This window comes from Chelon labrosus, assembly GCF_963514085.1.
Source record: "Chelon labrosus genome assembly, chromosome: 8".
In the NCBI taxonomy this organism is placed as follows: domain Eukaryota; kingdom Metazoa; phylum Chordata; class Actinopteri; order Mugiliformes; family Mugilidae; genus Chelon; species Chelon labrosus.
This window is the reverse complement of record NC_140358.1, coordinates 25,742,956-25,762,016: the sequence shown is the minus strand read 5'-3', so window position 1 is coordinate 25,762,016 and position 19,061 is coordinate 25,742,956. Positions and strand designations below refer to the sequence as shown.

The following is a 19,061-nucleotide window of genomic DNA, read 5'->3' as shown; positions in this document are numbered from 1 at the left end:
CTGCGGCGACGCAGACCGCAAGAGCTGTGATTGGTTGGATCCGCTTGGTTGTTGATTGTTTACGCTTTAGTATTTCCGGCTTTGCTTCTCCGTCTCCATTTTCGAATGGATTGTTTTGGATCAATAAAGATGGAACACACGGAGGAAAGGTTAACTGACGAGGTTCAGAGATTGAAAGTGAAGCGGGAAGTAGAAACAAAAATTAACCCGACTGGCAAAAAAGACACAGCGCCAACTAGTGTTTGGGTGGCGTTGTTACAGAATGAGCCAGACTGACGAGCGCACAAATATAAATGGCTCGCACCGGCGAAGGCTACGGCGTCTAGGTCCCACAGTACTTTATTCTTCTGTCCATCATCACATAAAGCCCACTCTAAAGATATGATTGGCCTGATAGACCATCTCATAGCAGAAATAAGTTAATTAGTTGCTAGTGTATTATTGTAATCACGACATGGTCTTCCAAATTGCTCATGATTGGTTTGTTCCAATTATACATGGAAAAAAATGGGAACACAAGGCTAGCTTAAAATCAAATGTCCCTAGAGTGAATATGAAGTAGATTTTAAAGCATGTGCAAGTACTGGATTTCGCATTTAGTGTGTTTAGAGTGCCTATGTTTTATTTTGTTGATCTAAATTTTGTGTTTTGAGATTAAAGATTACAAAAACATGATTTAAGAGCACTTTGGATCTAGTTTAATAAAATAAACTCAAACCGAGTAAAGATTTAAGAGCAAATTTTAACTGCTTTCAGTCGTTCAGCCAGAGAGAGAAGATCTATGTTCTGTGCTGTGCTGCCATTCAACTGAGGTGCACTTGAGCAAGGCACCTGGCTCCAGTTGCTCTAACGTAGCAGGTGGTTACAGTAAAATCCTGGTCATATTGTTAAGCAGCCAGGTTTGAATATGTGGCACTGTTTCAAAGTAAAGCTGAATAAAAGCAGACGTGTTCAGGATTTTTTTTTTTTTTTAAAACTAAAAAACTACACAAATAAAAACTGTTAGGATATAACAGTCAAGCATCACAGCTATTTTGGGCAATGTTGATGGAAAACTGTCGTCATTGCCGTCACATCTTCTTCCGCGTACCTCCCCGTCAGATCCCAGATTAGCACTTGGCAGACATGGGAAGAAAGAGAATGGCCTTCTGACCCGGTCCAGTTTTGTTTCCGGACTTGTACTGGCCAGTCCGCTTCAGCGCCACGTACATGTTGGGGTACTTCCTGGAGCGGTAGGTGTTGTAGTTGTTGCTCTCGAGCCGCTCCAAGAAGTAGCACTCGTCTGTCGCTCGTCTCTGGGGAGAAAGAGGAAGAAGAAGATTTGGACACGAGTTTAATTTGATGCTAAGTGCACTGATTTTTAACTGTGCCATTTAATGAGGAAGCTCAATATTACAATAAATGTAAACTGTGAATCTAGTCTGATGTAGGAAATCCTCTGAGAGATTCTTTATGATAAACTAAAGAAAATGTAAGTACGGTCATTCAGTTACTTTCCAAAATGCTGTCGATCCTCTCTGTATATGCACATGATTTCTGTTTAACTTCAACGCCAAAGATGCGTCTGGTTTTCTTCTCAAAACTTTATTTTGATTGATTTTTAACTGAGTTTGTGTAATATATTTTGTTACGAGTAAAGGGCATTTGTAATTTTGGGATTTTATGACATTAAATGACCGCATTAAACCACCCGTGACTAAATGCCACATCCTTTATTTTAAAGGGGAGTTCCTGCTCTGTGTTTCATGGAAATTAACCCATTTAACAAAAAAATAAAAAATAAAAAAAACGTACGTAGCTACAGTTTTATTATTAGTGTGGAATAATTCATAATGCCAGTAACAGAAGACTTGATCATTCATAATGCCAGTAACAGAAGACTTGATCATTGGGTGGATTTTATCTTGTTGACATGTATTTTCACCTCTTTTCACCTTTTGTAAAAAAACATGAACATTAATTACCAAATGTCTGGCCAAAATCTGGCTCTCGCTGGGCGTTAGCTGCCCAACACCCTGCCCAACAAGAGGCTTTTGTTTTAGTTTCTGTTTTTAGTCGACTGTGACTGCACGGCTATGAAGCTGTTAGTCAGAGGACGTTTACTACCACACAGTCTGCCTTGTTTAATTCATTATGCAAAAGCTTCAGACAAACAATGATGCCAGTTTAGTGCTGAAAATATGCACGTTGGCGTGTTCCTGAGTGGTATATTTATTTGGGTTTACAGCTGAAAGGCCACTGAGCTATTTGGTCATCATAGACAGATAATACACAGAAAAATGTTATGGTGTATTGTTTGAAAAAAGTCAAAATTCATTCATATCCTAAAACAAATACAAATCAGTTTATGTGAAAATGATAAATACTCTTTAGTTTTATGAGCCAAAATAAATTGAGATCTGTTTGTAGATGATCAATGAGCGAAATCAGCCCGAATACCTTTTCACATGGAATTAAGGTAGATTTCATACCACTCACGATGTGTACGGAACAACTCACAAAACTATGAATTTAAAATTTAAAAAGTGAACAGAGCTAATTTTGTGGTACTTAAAGCTGTATTTAACAATTTCCACCCACTAGAGGGCAGCACCTCTTAAACAAACTGACAAATGGAGAATCAACACCACACCATCAAGGACGACATGGTGGCAAAAATTAGGATTAGTTGCATATTCTCAATCCATGTTTGTTTCTGTCACAATCTGGAGGCCTTAAATTAAACTCCAAGTTGTGTTGTGATTGGGGAGGCAAAAGTAATCCAATTAGAAAAAGAGCTAAAGTGCTAAATCAGAAAAAATAGGGGAATATTTTCTTTAACTACATTCCCTGTCAATCTTTTATGTCCATCACTATACAAGAATTTATTTTGGCAGCAGTGTTTTTTTCTTAATGGTCTACAAAAGTAGAAGCAGCACAGAGTGACACTCTGGGTGGCAACTCCTGGCTGTAACTTCTCATTAGGAGGAAATGCTTCTTTCAAATTACATGGACTTTACACAAGCCTTCACAACCACCAAACCACATCAGTCGCAACACTTCACACCAGCAGCTCGTCTGTAAGCAGCAGCAACAACAACAACAACGCTGTAGCAACAGAGCAGCGCCGGTGCCAGACTGAACTGGTGAGAGCTAATTCACATGAACGCTTGAAAAATGCCATCACAATATGCAGACAGGTCTTTTGTCTCTCTTGCTGTCCAATTGCTCAACCCCCACCTCCACTGGTCAGTCTCTCAGGTCGTCCTGGGAGACCCCGAGTATTTCTCAATAAAATCCTGCAAACATTACATGTCCCATCATTCGCTGCCCACTTTTCTCCACAACAACCATCTTAGATCTCGTGGAGGGAATCCTATTCTGTTTAGTTTGCATCTTAACGCATAGAATTAAATTCAAAATCACAACATAACCCGGAGTTAGACTGTAATACCACTCACAATGTGTTTTATGGAACAAATCACAACCTGGTTCTTAAAGAGAAAACAGAGTTGACTATTTAAAGCTGTGTTTTACAATTTAAAGCCACAAGGGGGCAGCACTTCTCAAATAAGTTAATAAATGGAGAGTCCAGAATGTGTCAAAGACCAATAATGTCATCAATAAAATCTTGGTCTCGAAATTTAAGATTAATCAACAGCACGTTTCATAACCTCTATCCATTTTTGTTTCTTTAACAGTCTGGAGTATACGACAAGTGGCTTTAAATCTAAATTGCGTTGGGATTAGGAATTGAAACATGTTATTGCACAGGACAAGACTCAAGAATAGAAAGAAAGACATATGTTGGTCACTACGATCAAAATACACAAGAGATGTTTTTAGCTGTTGCTCATCCACATACTTTTAGTTTTATCTATATTATTATTTATTATAATACATCTTGCCTTAATATGAACAGGATTAATTTTGTGTAACTGTTGTCTCCGAAAGAAAGTGCAGTCAGAGATGCTGCCAGGCTAATTATATTCAGACAGGGAGGATTTCTTGTCAGGGTACTGGTAAATATTTGGTTTCCAAAGCACTGCAGAGTAAATGATGCTCGTGACAGAGCTGTGAGCTCAATTTACTTTTCAAACAACCAGAACAAATTCAGAGTAGGTGCGAGAAGGATCGTACTAAAATGTTAGCTTGAATCTGTTTAGGAAACGAAAGTATAATATGTGACAGGCAGAACAGAAACTGAACAGTGTCGCTTTTGTTAATGCAAAGACCTAGATCCAGGTCACTCACCGCTCCAAATAGTCGTCCGTCTCTGTTCATTGCCAGGTATCGGTTAGCACAAACTCCTTTGATGACCACCTCCCCCACTGAGGTCGCCTGGAGTTGAAGTTTTACTGAGGATGAAGACAAAAGTTCGTTTAAAATATCAAAGACAGGAAACATCTGTAGTTCAGTTGTGGGTTGTCTAATCAAAGGGAGAGAGACAGAGCTGTGTTTCTACAAAATGATAAGGGAGACAAACATTTTAGGCTCCAGGTTACTGCTGTGAATCAAAGAGAAACTGTAAACTCATTAAAGAAACTGACACAGCAGAGCCAGTAAAAGAAGACACTGGCTGTTCTTCAGCATTTTAGACACCACAGTGTTAAGCGAGAACAAAAAAGAAGAATTAAACTGTTTTTAAAGAGCAAACACTTCTAAAAAATAAAAAACAAACAGACACGGATAGCAATTTTCTGATACTTAAAGCTGCATTCAACAATTTCAAACCACTAGGGGGCAGCACCTCAGAAACAATTTCACAGAGAGAGGCCCTTTAATGTTATTAAAGCAAACATATAATTGCATTTGTTTAGCTCCTATACCCCAAACTGAGTCTACACACTGTTGTGTGAATGAACCGACGGGTTAAATGCAGAGTAAGTTTTCATGAAGGATCAATAAAGGAGAAATTATTAAATTATTACCCTCACATAGCAGACAGAGGTACAGTAGATGTATGAGGGCTACTGGTGAAAACAACACTAAGAATTTTATCACACTGTAAACCAAAATAAGTTGCATTTACTCACATCCTTTTTTTTCTTTGGGGGCAAGTCAGATTTGGTAAGACCAAGCAGTCAGATATAAAAGAGGCCAAAATGTACATAAAGTTAGCTGCAAAGGTAATGATCAGACCATTTTGCATTACGATCATTTTATGTAAAATAAAATATTTTATAAATAAGATAAAAATTTGAATTAAATATGAACTAAATATGCTTTTAAAATCAGTCTTCTTGTACAACAAACATCAGCTCGTGTTCCTTCAACTGAATGCAGATAGGTCGTCTGTGTTTTTGGCCGGCAAGTGGCTGCAGTGACCAGTGATAAAATCCAGTTAACACATCAGTCACCAAACAGTAGCAACACATAACAGAGAGTACGTTTCAGCCGCGTGAATTAAACTCATCCGCACATTTGAGACGTCGAGACATTTCTGCTCCTGGGCAGAGCATGTTGTACTTCGCATGAAGCCAAACCACCAAGACTTAAGCAGGGGCCCCATAAGGTATATTAGGATCTGTCCAGAATTAATCCACATTAAGACTTTGGATAGATACGCATCTGTCTGTCGTTAAGGCGGCAGTCTGGATGATTCATGGCGAACAAAAAGGCGAACAAAAATAAATGGTGTGTTCGATGTTCTTTGGGTATATCATGTCGCAACAGCTTTTATGAATGAAGGGAAACTGATCTCGGGTTCTGTGGAGTTTATCTCTCATCTGTAGCTGTCCAAGGGGTCGGGGATGTGAGGGCAACAATTTGTGGCAACGCTGACCTCAAAAGACTCGGAGAGATGTACGAAACCCCTACTTGAGGATGCTTGGATGCGTCAGGTTACATATTTCACTAATTCTAAGCGGCAGCTAGGGCTACTTTAAGTGTGTGAAGGCTGGCAGGTCTATCGTGGTCTAAACAAGAGGAGCATTGATGAAGTGTAGCTCAGGTCAGTTTACTCTGGTTAAAAAAATCATATAAATATGATTCTTGCAGTACGATTCACTTTGAATTTATTACCCCGATGATGCTGACACATTGATCCTCTCTGTTTCACGCTAACACTTACTGTAATTGAAGGTAATTTAATTATTCTAAAATTAGATCCCCTTGAACCGTTTCCCTCGGGCATTTGTTTGGGCACACATGCTGGAAATGTCATACCGTACAGTATGTTGGGAAAATGCACTTCCAGACATGCGTGTTTCATTCTCCAGCTCCTCCTTTTTACAGACGAAACTAACTTACAGTAAAAGCAATCAGCGGCAATGACCTCTACATCAGGAACTCCTTTATTCCGGCTTTTAACTCCTTGTTGTGTTGTCACACAGCGAGCAGCGTGACTCAGCACTGTGATTTACTAAAAGCATAATGCGTATTCCATAAAACTTTCTATTGATTTAGAAAGTTTGAGTTGTAGAACTAGAGTTATTGTAGTTTCCTCAAGAGCACCCGTTTTGTTAATAAGCTGGAAAAGGGAGCTGGAAAATTCACATCGTTCCTCCGTGATTTTTTGGATTTTCACTCACCTCCCTGCTGCATGTTAGAATAAAGCACATAAAGAAGCTTTGTGGTGCTGTGCACAGCAAGAAGAAGGGGAGTGGATCGGTGGAAGTACTTACTGTGGGGGTCGTTTTTCTCCCGGATTCCATCCACTCCCCCGTCAGACTTTATCCTCAAGAAGAAGCCCCCGTTCTTACAGTACAGCCTCTTGGGGTCCTTGAAGCTCCCGGGAGTAAAGCCGGAGCTGCCGCCGTCTTCAGGTGCAGAGGGAAGAGTTGTGATTTCTCCCGTGGCCATCTCCTCCTCTCTGCCCGCTTTCTGGCTTCGTCTCCTTCTTGAGAAGTGCAGGAGCCCCGCCGCGGCCTCCCACCTCCCACCAACTGTTCCCTCCTCCCACCTCTACCACAGACCTTCACACAAACTGATTCTACTTAACCTCAGGGGTCAGTTTGCTCGAACGGTTGCCCCCTCTCTTCCCCTCCTCTCTCAGGGTAGCAAGGGCCTTTTGAGTCCAGAAGCAGAAACACTCCTGCGGGCTCCTAAACGCCAAACGCTGCCATCTGTAGCTGCTCGTCTGCTGTTTGTAGAGCTGGCAGCTGCTTTGCCAGTGTACTCTGAGCCCTCTGGTAGGGGGGATGCATGCAGGTCTCCACTCCCAACCACTCTTCTTCCACAGAAGTGTTTAAAGCAAGGCAGCTGGCTTAGATCTATGTGGAAGGCTTTCCCCTTCGGGCCTCAGTTCGCATGCGCCCTATGAGCACCAGGCACACACATGCTCACGCCCACTAATGCTCAGCGGTTTAACCAGCCCAGCAGAAGTCGGGTAAGGAGAGGAGGGTGAGGAAGAGGTGGGGGGGGGGGGGGGGGACGAGCAACTTGGACGGTGTCACCAAGACCGTTCAGAGAGCCAAGAGCAGCAGCAGCAGTAGCAGCAGCAAGCATGAGAACAGGACCAGTGTGTTCATTCATCCAGCCTGGTGGAGTGCACGGAGAGGAAAGCCAGCTCGTCTGTGATTCACTCGGTGCTATTCTTAGGTAAAATGTGAAGCAGAAATGCCAGCAGATGAAAAAGATTTTAATTGCTATTCCCGACCTCCTCAAAACCAGCTGAGTGGAGGATCAGTGTTATGATCAGTGGGTTTTTCCTGCAGGATTTGCCTCTTTTCTTCATCTTAGGACCGACCAGGCCTTGCATTTGTCAAAAAAAAAAAAAAAGGCCCTCAGTGGTTTGTGCTTGTGGGTGAAGGTTACCACATCTAAAAACTCGTGTTGGACCAGCAGAAAGTCAGCTGTGCTCTCGGCTGACGTCGTGTTGTTGACCTACGCAGAACTGGTTAGCGAAACACCAGACGTCCCACCGCTCTGCTCGGGTGACTTAGGCCGAGAGTTAAATAGTCGGGGAGTTCAAATGCAGGAAGAGTTTTGCTGGTTTCAGACATTTTTGGGACAGGACAGCCACCGAAAGAATTACCATTTCATTAACACCTATATTTTGCTGTGCAAATATAATAATGCTCCTTGTCACAGGCCATTGCTGCAGCAAAACCACAGGCCTTTCATGCAACTTGCCAATCACAATCTTGTTAAACTAAATTTATGAGTTACTTGCACCACAAATTTTACCACACAACTTGTTCCCAAATTCAGTAGTGGGAAATGCTTCTATTTAAGAAGCATAAACAGCCAGCAGTCTAAAGAGAGAGCTAGATGTGAGTCTTTTTTTATTAGAGCTGTATTTAAATTGACCCTCCATATCCCACACAAGTATGCATGAATTTTTAAATGAGTGTTCTGGGACTCAGTGCTCACAGTGGATCCATCTAAGTGCTCCTTTAAAGGCATTTCCCCTCGATAAGCTAAACTAACAACATGCAAAATGACAAATTTAATAAAAACTCAACTCCAAAAACAGTTAAACGCCAAAAGCAAAAACACAAGGAACTGAACAGCAACAAACAGGGGTAACATCGCAGACGGCTTGACAAGTAACAAAGGGAAAGGCAGGGTTATATATGCAGTCACGCACTCACACAAGGGCTGATGGAATAACGAGAGACAAGTGAAGAGGCCAACGAGGGGAGAAGCACGCAGACAAAAGACACAAGGTAAGACAGGTGAGGGAGAATCGCAGACAGACAGGAAGTCAAATTTAAATCTAACAAGAAAACTATCCCAGTGTTTTTCAACCACTGTGCCGCGGCACACTAGTGTGCTGTGAGAGATCGTCAGGTGTGCCGTGGGAAATTATCCAATTTCACCTAATTGGTCTAAAAAACATTTTTGAAAACGAATTTATTTTTACCTGCAAATAATATGCCATTGTCAAGTGTCTGTGTATATATATGTCTGTGTATATATAAGACTTTTTTCTTTGTGTTTATTTAATTCCTATTCAAGACAATTTGACAAGAATGACTTTATATTTTTAATATGGCCTACAGAGTTTCATTTTTTTAACATTTTCGGTTGGTGGTGTGCCTTGTGATTTTTTCAATGAAAAAAAATGTACCTTGGCTCAAGAAAGGTTGAAAAACACAGAATTAACCTAACAAGCGAACAGTGGGAGGAAGCTGGAGTACCCAGAGAGAACCCATGCAGACGCAGGGAGATTCGAACCTGGAACCTTCTTGCGGAGAGGCGCTAACCAGTGCTAACCACCACTCCACTGTCCCGCCCTAACTGGTGACGTCTGAGGAAAGTGAATGAAGATTTACGACACTGTTCTCCAAGTAACAGCTATGCATGTGCTCTGCAGGCATGCGTGTGGTTTAAATGCATAGCTATAAATTGGAGCCTTACAAATATTTCGACCCGTAATCGCTTAAAAAGTCACCAGCAGCATTTTCTCTGCATGATTTCCGATTGCAAAATGTTTAATTTGTGCTTAACCCGTTGCGAAAGCAGCCCCATTGCATGCTTCCAGGTGGCAGCTGGGAAATAAACCAATAAATGTGTGCAAGCACGTGTGCAGGCGGTAAAACGTGGACTCAGCCTGAACTCTCGCATGTGTCACCAACCATTCTGATTAGCCTCCTCTGCGTTTGCGTTCGCTATGTCACGCCCTCCGCTGACGGATGCCTGAGTCAAGGCCGGGATGGCTCCGCTCTTAAACCCTTTGTGGCGCTTTTTTGCTTCACTGAACTATTTTTAGAACGTGAAGAAGAAGAAGACGTTCGCTCTCGCTCTCGCTCTCTGACCTCAGAGGAAATGGAAGGTCTCACGTGTCACTGCAACTGACACCTCTGAGACACGATGTGCACAAGAGGAAAGTTTACTTTCATGTCAGCTATTGTTTACTTGATTTTTCCAAGCAGTAATCACTTGTCGTCAACGGTCTCTTCAGCTGATGGCCTCTTGCGTTTCTATCCATGTAGAAATAGACTTAAAAATCAGACTGCTGGTCAACGCGTTGCTTGGTTGACACCGATTAAACCTTTCATTGACCGTAGGAGAGGAAGTTTTAACAAAATGCCTCATCTGGAAGCGTTTCCTCTCCATCAGACATCCCCATTGTGGCAGAGAAAGTCACCACAGTTGGCATGGAAGCAGTGTCCGATGAGAATACACCTAGCCAAGCCGTAGACACACAATGAAGCGAACAGGTGAATATTGTTAAGGAAGGGAAGTGAGACAAAGACAAAGAGGCATGCTGGCACGACAACATGACTCCCATGCTCCTTTAGAGGGAAATCTAATAGAGGTTTTGGACATGTAGTGACTATTTCCCCTGGCTGAAGACACGGTGTGCACACTATAAGGTAATGTGCAACTAAAGCCAGGTGAATCAGGTTCGGTTTGTAGTAAAAATAAACAGAAATTTTAAAGAAATTTCCTGTGTGAGCAGCGCAGCTTTAAGACGACATGCCCGAGGAAAAGTTAATTATAAATTCTTAGAAAAAAACTGCTCTGAAAATATTCTTTCATGAAGGTTTTTACAGACGCTCTTCTCAGTGTGTTATCTTTCCAAAGCATATGTCTCCCCCTTGTGGTAGAACGAAGGTATCATAGAATTCAAAAGTTTCTTTCTATACATTGAAGACAAGAAACGTCACAGTGTGAAATCACTTTATTCTACTTTATATCAGCCGTAAAAAAAAATATATTTAAAAAAAAATATCTGCAGATTAAATAAACACTTTGGTGGAAAAAAGAAAGCATCATAGCAGCGTCAGATTTTCTGTTTTTTGACTCATGCCTGTGATGATCTCTGCATCGGTCTGTAAAACCAGGAAGACGAGATCTAAGGCTTTCCTCCATGCCTCCTGCTTCACACTCAGATTATCATAAACTTCCACTGCTCGCGTTTCGTCTGGTTTCGTTTCAGAGAAAAGTTGGGGCGTCTTTTCGGCGATGCCTGGGTTATAGTTAAGCAGCTGCTGGCTCACCACCGTCCTGGCTTTGACTTTTGAAAACTTTCCTGTGTTAACCATTACGCTGGATATGTAATCTATTAAACCATCTGCCATGAGGCGCAACACTACACCCCTGTAGCGGTTAGCCGCTGCCCCTGCTTTGGATCGCTGGACACAGTCATCATTCTTGATGCAGCGCTCTGCTTGTTCCCGTAGGCGATAAACACAAAGCACTTCTGCCCCTCCAGCTCCGGGCAGGACGGCTCGGTCTTTCAGCGCATGGTGTAAACGATGAGCGCAGGCCCAGAACTGATCCTCCAGCGGCTGCAGCTTTCCGTGCACACGGCTCGTAAGGATCGCCGTGACCAGTCCGCTGTGCCTGCCAGTGGAAATATTCACAGCTGTTACAGGCTTCCTCTCGTTGTTGCTGAGGTCCCGCCATACTGTAACCTTCACCCCGGTGCCAACACAGTGCTGACTCAACTGTGTGGCGTAAGTTACCGGAACAGCTCCGGTTGAATTGGCATATGTCTTCAAAACCGAAGCCTTCACTTTTTCCACTACAAGTATATGATGTCTACAACAGTGAGCAATCACCTTTTCACACGCAAGGCCACTGATTAGAATCAGGTTGACTTTCAGGTTTAACAAAAGAGTCAAAACTTTTTCCACCCATTCGTCCTCTTTGCTCGATTCCAACCGGTCGCTCACGCGCTGGAGACCCGCTGGTCTGTTAAAGCCAAGATGGCGATAGGTATCTGATAAATCTCCACTAATGAGAGCAACCTTCAGGTCTCGCTCTTTTAAACGATGAGCAACTGAAGTCCGTTCAGCAGACAACAGTACGACGCAGCCAGGTACGACGCAAGCGCGCTCCTCTGGTAAACACGGTAGCACACAAGTCACCACCTTAGCGATGTCAAACGTGGAGTAGCTGGTCTCTTGGTTTGTTTGCATCTGAAAGGCCTCTACTACTAATTTCATTGAGTCATCACAACCGTGGCTCAATCCCTCAGCAATGTGAGAAACGTCAGGGAGCTTGGGTTCATGAGTTCTGTGCAGAACTTTGGGCTCATAAAAATGCCTGCTGAGCCTCATTTTCCTTTGTTCACTGATTTTTAGAGACTCAACTTTTGCCGTCCCTCGCAACGACGCCTGTGAAGCCTCAGCGATGGGTCCTAAACCATGCGATGACTCGGTGCATCTCTCCAACGACGTCGCACCAAGGCGCTCGGTTGAAACGGCGCATTCCCTGCAAACATCCGTGCATATATCCATCCCTTCAGACATAGCTGAGATTATGTGCAGCACAGAAACTCCTCTCTGAAGACAGTCCAGAGCGGCACGGCTCCACGCGCCAGCGAGAAACAGCAAGCATCCGGACCCCGTGCGGTAGACCTTCTGGTGGGCTTGAAGAGTCTCGTGGACCAGCTGACCGACGGCGCACGTCAGCTCCAGGTTTTCAACGACGCGAAAGCACGAGCCCACGAGAGCAGACTCCCCGCTTCTGTCATCTTGGACAAACTTGTACTTTCTATTGGGGCCCAAAAAGGAGTGGGAGATTCCTGCGAGCGCTGAGAGCTTCTGCAGTCCAACGTGTTGCCGATTGTTTATAACTTCACTTCCCAGCATTATTTGAGGCGCCTGATTGGAAAAAGGGACAGGAAAGGTTTCACGACTACTTTTTTTTTACCAAGTTAAAGCCTCACAAATATTCTCTTTAAGTTAGTAAAACTAGATGTTAGTCAGAAGGACAAGCAGTAAAGGACATATAACAATACTACCATGACGACTTAAAATTTTGGGAATGACTTTCTCACCGGTAACTGTTTATAACTTTTCTGAACGTCTTTTATGGTTTAACAGACTTTGGTTTATGCTGGTGCAGCGGTCTTTCCGTTTTGGTAAACGCACAGACCGCATACTGAATGATAATATGACGACACTACCTGTGGCGTGGCGCTGGACTCCCACTCCTCACCTGGCTGCTGCTGCTACCTGCTGGCTACCACCTCCGCTCGTGCATCGTGTGGAACAACAACCTGGCAGTATGGTTTGTCTACTTGTAGTTTTTTAACGCTTTAAAGGATGTCTGTTATGTATTTTAAACATTGTCTTACTTTGTACAGTGTCCTTGGGTGTTTTTTAAAGGTGCCTATAAATAAAATATATTGTTATTATAGGCAGTTGAAATCAGCCTCAGCCTGACCTGCTGCAACATTTTAAAGCTGCTCACACAGGGATTAGTATTCATTAATATAAATATTAAGCACCCACAAGACATAAACCATTCAATATGAATTGGATTTTTATTTATTATATGTTAAGTACCCTTAGCTGGTAATATTTATGGACTATTGCTTATTGTTTTTACTTAAAATCCACAATGTGGTGGCCTATTCCTCTCTTTCCTGAGCAGAAGGGTCTTAATACTTCTTTCTTCTTCCACCTGGTAACAACTTCAGCCATAACACTGATTCAAATAAACCCACAGCAGTAGCTTGCTAATAATAAATTAACTGTGTTCAACAAAACATCACCAAATGAGTAAAAGTAGCACATAACTTATGATGCTAGTAATTCACCTGAAGAGTTTACTAGCATCAGCTTTAAAGCTAAGCTAACAAGCTAATGTTTTAACAAAACATATTTACATCTAAATTCACCCTGTCTATAAAAGTGAAAAGGTTTAATATAACACATAAATGTCAGCGCTGTAATATAAACCTGTATATCCGCTAGAAATATAACGTTACCTTAATTCAATTACCTAAAATGCTATCATAGGATGCGCTCCTGTATCCCATCTGTCACTCGGCTGAAACGCTAAAGCACTGCGCATGCGTTGTGTTTCCTGGTTGCTGGGAGACAAACAACCGTTAGGATGATTGGCGTATACCGTTAAAGCCCGCCTATGCCTTCTTGTGATTCGTTAATATGCTTGAGACGCTGTGTATTCGCGGTTTCTATTGGCTGGCTGCGATGTCATTTAATAGGAAAAGAAACAGCCGTTGCTGCTTGCTTTGTTGACATTCGTCTAACAAACATCGTTGAAGCTTTCCTGGGCGGACCTTGAATTGAAATGGTATATCTTTACACAAATATCTTGTGCAAATTTGTCCGTTTCATTCGCCTTTACAAAGTTGCGGAGCTTGCCGCTAAAATTTTTTATTTTTAGCCCGAAAAGCTGTTTCTGTTTGGTCTCGTGGAGTAGCATGCAAGCTAACTAGCATGATAGAAGTCGACTTGAACGTAAAAAAACATAACTCTTCCTGCTACGCCCACTAACAAAGTTAACTACCTTTTGAGTAATTGCATCTATATTTTAATATTTGCATTTTATTTATTTTTTTCAGGCTTCGAGTTACCGGAAATCTGCTGCCTCGACTAGCCAAAGGAAAAAGATAAATCCCAAAGTTGAACTGACCGAGGAGCAAAAGCAAGAAATTAAAGAAGCTTTTGACCTCTTTGACACAGATGGGACTGGGACAATAGACGTAAAGGAGCTAAAGGTGTGTTCCTGGTTTTAATATGCATTGGATTAAATGCTATGCAATGTTTTGTGTGTGCATTCATACACCGATCAGGCACAACATTATGATCACCTTCCCTAATATTGTGCAGGTCTCCCTTGTGCCTCCAAAACAGTTGGGACTCATTAGGGAATGGACATGGGCCTTCTGAGGGTGTCCTGTGGTGTCTGGTAACAGAATGTTGTTAGTGGGGGGGCTTTGAGGGGAGGGGCCTCTGTGGATCATCCCACAGATACTTTATCAGTTTGGTATCTAGTGAATTTGGAGGCCAGGTCAACACCTTGTGCTGATCTTCATGTTTTTTTGAGTTGTTCCTAAAGCGCCAATGAATACCAGGTCCAAAAGTTTCCCATCAGAACAATGAGTTGTCACAAGATAGTCAATGTTATTCACTTCATCTGTCAGCGGTTTCAATGTTGTGGCTGATCTGTGTATTTAACAGAAACACCTGATAACAGTGCCACAGTAGCCTCAGCTTGTGTTTCCTGTCATCTGTGCCACAGGTTGCTATGAGAGCTCTTGGGTTTGAACCAAAGAAAGAGGAAATCAAGAAGATGATTGCAGACATCGATAAAGAGGGCTCTGGAACAGTCGACTTTGGTGATTTTCTCAGTATAATGACACTGAAAATGGTGAGTGTGTTGCATGTATGTATTTGGTGAGAAACTACCCAGTTTAGAAAACTGTGCTTTCTAGCAATGGAAACGTCTCGTATCTAGTTCTACTTTCAGGTGCTCTGAAAACAAGGTGGCTCCTAAACTATTACAGTAAAAGTCAAGGCTGAAAGTTGTGTTTCCTCATGAAAAATTGCATTTTATTTTTTAACAGTCTTATATAATAATAATAACAATAACTTTATTTATATAGCACCTTTCAAAAACAAGTTACAAGGTGCTGTACAACAACAACAGAAATAAAACGAGTCAAATACAATTTCCTGGCAACAACATAATAAAACCACCAAGAGAAATAAAATTGGACTCAAAATTTAAAATCACCCACCCACAACAAAGTAATCATACAACAATGAATAATGAAACAAAATTAAGAGAAGGCCAATCGATAAAAGTGAGTTTTGAGAAGAGATTTAAAAGAAGCCACTGAGCTCGCCTGCCTGAGATCGCCGGGCAGCTGTGGAGCACGAGGCCCGGTCACCTTTAGTGACAAGACGGGACCTCGGGACCGTAAGCAAGGCTGCGCCGGCAGATCTCAGGCAGCAGTCAGGCTCATATGGTAAAAGAAGGTCACGGATAAACTTTATTTACTTTGTAAGGAGTTGCACAAACAATGGCACACTTTAATGCCAAATAAAAACCTTTAACAATGTATTTGGTAGGATTAAATATATTTAAGAACAGCACATTGGTCCACTGCCAGTTGATAATTTGGATCAAATGAAGACAAGTTTCAGTACGTTTTGAATTTGTAATACGTAGATTATTTTGTCTGTCCCTTCTCCGGTCGACGTTAATAGAGCGAAAAGGACTCCAAAGAAGAAATTATGAAAGCTTTTCGGCTGTTCGACGATGACTGCACGGGGAAAATCTCCTTCAAAAACCTCAAGAGAGTCGCCAAGGAGCTGGGTGAAAACCTCACAGATGAAGAGCTGCAGGTACTGTGGTAGCCAAGGCGCTTGTGTCTTACCACCGTAGATAGCGTGGCGCATTCAGATGGATGGTGAATCTGTCTGATGCAGATTCTTGGTCTTGGTGTTTGACACTCGGGTGTACTTTGTAGGCGAGATACATCGATCAGCCACAACATAAAACCCAGCATCCTGTGAAGTGAACTTCATCGACAGTGCCGTTACAATTGAATGTTCTTCTGGGAAGCTTGGCTCCTGGCATTTAAGTAGATGTTAAGGTGTAGATTCGTACCACCTCAACATTATTGCAGACCAAGGACAACCCCATGGCAACAGCAAGGGCGTGTGCCACCTTCTTCCATTGTTCTGTGATCGAGGTGTTGTGCTCAGGTGTCCATTGTAGGAGCCTTCAACATTTTAAACAATTTGAGATACAGTAACTCATGTGTTGGATCGAAGCGCACGGGCGAGGTCTTTACTCTGATCAGTGAACCTTGGCTACCGTCGCAGGTTTTTCCTTCCTTGGACCAGTTTTGATCGTGCCACTGAGCACTGCAGACCAGGAACACCCAACAAGATCTGCAGTCTTGGTAGATGCTCTGACCCAGTCATCTAGTTATCACAATTTCGCCCATGTCAAAGTCAAATCCTTTCCAGTTGTCCAGATTTCCTGCTTCTAATACATCAACTTTGAGGACAAAATGTTCACTTGCTGCCTAATGTAGCCAGATAATCAGGGTTATTCACTTCCCCTTTCAATGGTCACATGTTATGGCTGATTGATGTATAATGGCGGCCTTTAGGATTCATTTTAAGTCAAGTTCAAGTTGCTTTGGTTTCAGATATACTGCGACACTTGAAACTTTACGTGGTTATCAGAGTACCGTAAAGACAGAAAGACCTAGAAATTCACTTGTATTTTAGCAAATTCATCAGAATCAGAGAGTAGGTATTTATATGATTTTTAGCAAACATTTTGTAAAATGACATGCTTATTATAGAAATTACATACTTTCTGTTCTCTCATCTCCAGTTCCTCTTATATTGTGACATTCTTACATGTGGTATTTAAACAGCAGGGGGTTATTCCTGGGTAACTTCTGCAGTGAGAGGAGCTGCACGACCGCACGAAGTCGTCATTTCTTAAGGCTACCGCGCTCGATTCACTTGTATTTGTTACAGTTTCATCTGGTTTCTCATCCTTTTAGGAAATGATTGACGAGGCAGACCGAGACGGAGACGGCGAGGTCAACGAGCAGGAGTTCTTGCGGATAATGAAGAAGACCAATCTCTATTGAACCTGCAGAGAGTTTGTGTGTTTGCGTGTGTGACAGTCTAGACCCAGGACCTTTTTTAAGATTCACATTTGTTCCTATCCGAGCAGTAGCTTTGTTTAGAGATTTTGGCAGAATAGTTTTCTTTGTAAATAAATATTTTACCACACTGTATGTTTGCACAGATTTTCTACAATGCAAGAAGAATAAATATATTTCATCAGAGCTGCTTTGACAGTTGAGTTTCAATTAACTTTGTTTTTAATTTTGTGGAAAAACTCTTGATTTCTCAGCGGGTTTGACGTGTCGTTAGCTCTTCAGAGTTTCATGTACTTTCTTATTGCTGCTGTTGATCTGTAGAAACAGAAAGACTGGTTCTGAAAATCTTAGGGAGGCTTATTTCGGTACATTGCATGCGCTGCAGTGCATCCTGCAAAGCACAACATGCCAATAATGGTCAGACAGACAGTGAAAGTCATATGACTAACTTGATGTAGACTAACCAGAATTATTTTACTGTAGACAGAAATGACAAGCGTGAACCCGAGATGAGTAACTCAGTAAAAGTCACTCTCACTCACGCTCTGAGTTCTGTTACTGTCTATAGAAGATACAGCGCATATCTGTTTTACCTACATATTGTGATCGTCTTATAGGAAAGATGTTCCTCCTGCTGATTAATTATAATATACGGCGGAAGTCTGGTTTTGGACAAAACACAGAACCTTGTTAAAATAAACAGGATATCGTAGTGACGTGTTTTTCCGAACCGTCAGACGGCTGCCTATTATTTTGAGGATGCTTGCCACTGATTGTGAAAGTTGTGATAACCTGTTCTAGACGGCGAGGGAGCGTCAGGCGGAAAGTATGAAAAGTTTTCTCCCAAGATGAGAGATCCATTTTTTGAAAAAAATTCCACATACAAAACGAAAACATTCCACAGACACAGGTTAAAGAGTTTTCAAGAAGTTTTTATTTCTTTTTGAACATTACATTCACAGCATCGGCTCAAACTGAGACGCGATTGAATCCGAATTAAAGTGCACCAGAATATGGGATCACTTTGGATCCCTTTCATTTTGTTGAGCTGAAACTTGGCTTTGTCACAGATGAGCCAAATCAAAAGGCCAGTGTTTCAAAGGCTCACTTTATGTAACCCCCTGTGACTCAAATCCATCCACCTTCTCGGAGTTCAAAGTACACCGCACGCCAGGTGAGAGCTGAAACACTGCGCTTATGTTCACTTTGAGTGGACACAAAAAAATTACATATGACCTTCATGAATTACGTCTTGATATTATGGTAGTTTGCTCTTCCAATCCGTGGTAATCCTAATCCTAAAGGTAATAAGTTCATTTTTGTACAGAGAGCCAACATTAGGACTTCAGAATAGATCGGTTTCACAAAGACATAATCTGATTGTCTAAATTTATCTAAAAAGGTCTAGTCTATAATGAATGTCTCAACTATATCTTTGTGGAAAAATGAATAAACAAATGAGAAATAAAAGAAATTTAACTGATGTGGAAAGGGTACATTTCCAAAGGGATACCGTGGTTTGCTGCACAATTTCATCAGCAAATTTTTGCGAAACCTTTTACAAAATCAGAGAGGTGAATTTTAAGTTAATATATTGTCACTGAGTTGCATAAAATTTTCTTTTTTTTTTTTTGAGAAAACAAAGTTATCCTTTGAATTTCCTACATTGTAGTCGTAACCTTGCTAAACATTAAAGCTTGATGGCTTCTTGATGCCTAAAGTTGGTTGGCATATCATGTTTTCACATCTTATGACCTTTTTTGTTGCCTTCACATGAAGGTCATGTGATCAC

General features: G+C 41.8%; 3 protein-coding genes across 3 annotated transcripts; 1 reads left to right on the top strand and 2 right to left on the bottom strand.

Moving 5' to 3' along the window:
• Nucleotides 1-1,102: 1,102 nt before the first annotated feature.
• On the bottom strand, nt 1,103-6,821 carry fgf2 (fibroblast growth factor 2). The gene is made up of 3 exons (XM_084550140.1): nt 6,606-6,821; nt 4,234-4,337; nt 1,103-1,295 (listed from the first exon to the last, which is right to left on the bottom strand). The coding sequence occupies exons 1-3, from the start codon at nt 6,781-6,783 to the stop codon at nt 1,110-1,112; spliced, it is 468 nt and encodes a 155-aa protein (XP_084406266.1). The 5' UTR covers nt 6,784-6,821; the 3' UTR covers nt 1,103-1,109.
• Nucleotides 6,822-10,555: 3,734 nt separating this feature from the next.
• On the bottom strand, nt 10,556-13,012 carry bbs12 (Bardet-Biedl syndrome 12). Its single transcript, XM_084550138.1, has one exon. The coding sequence runs from the start codon at nt 12,468-12,470 to the stop codon at nt 10,644-10,646; it is 1,827 nt and encodes a 608-aa protein (XP_084406264.1). The 5' UTR covers nt 12,471-13,012; the 3' UTR covers nt 10,556-10,643.
• An 827-nt stretch (nt 13,013-13,839) lies between these two features.
• On the top strand, nt 13,840-17,402 carry cetn4 (centrin 4). Its single transcript, XM_084550591.1, has 5 exons — nt 13,840-13,923; nt 14,195-14,350; nt 14,875-15,003; nt 15,846-15,983; nt 17,165-17,402. The coding sequence occupies exons 1-5, from the start codon at nt 13,921-13,923 to the stop codon at nt 17,252-17,254; spliced, it is 516 nt and encodes a 171-aa protein (XP_084406717.1). The 5' UTR covers nt 13,840-13,920; the 3' UTR covers nt 17,255-17,402.
• The last annotated feature ends 1,659 nt before the right edge of the window (nt 17,403-19,061 follow it).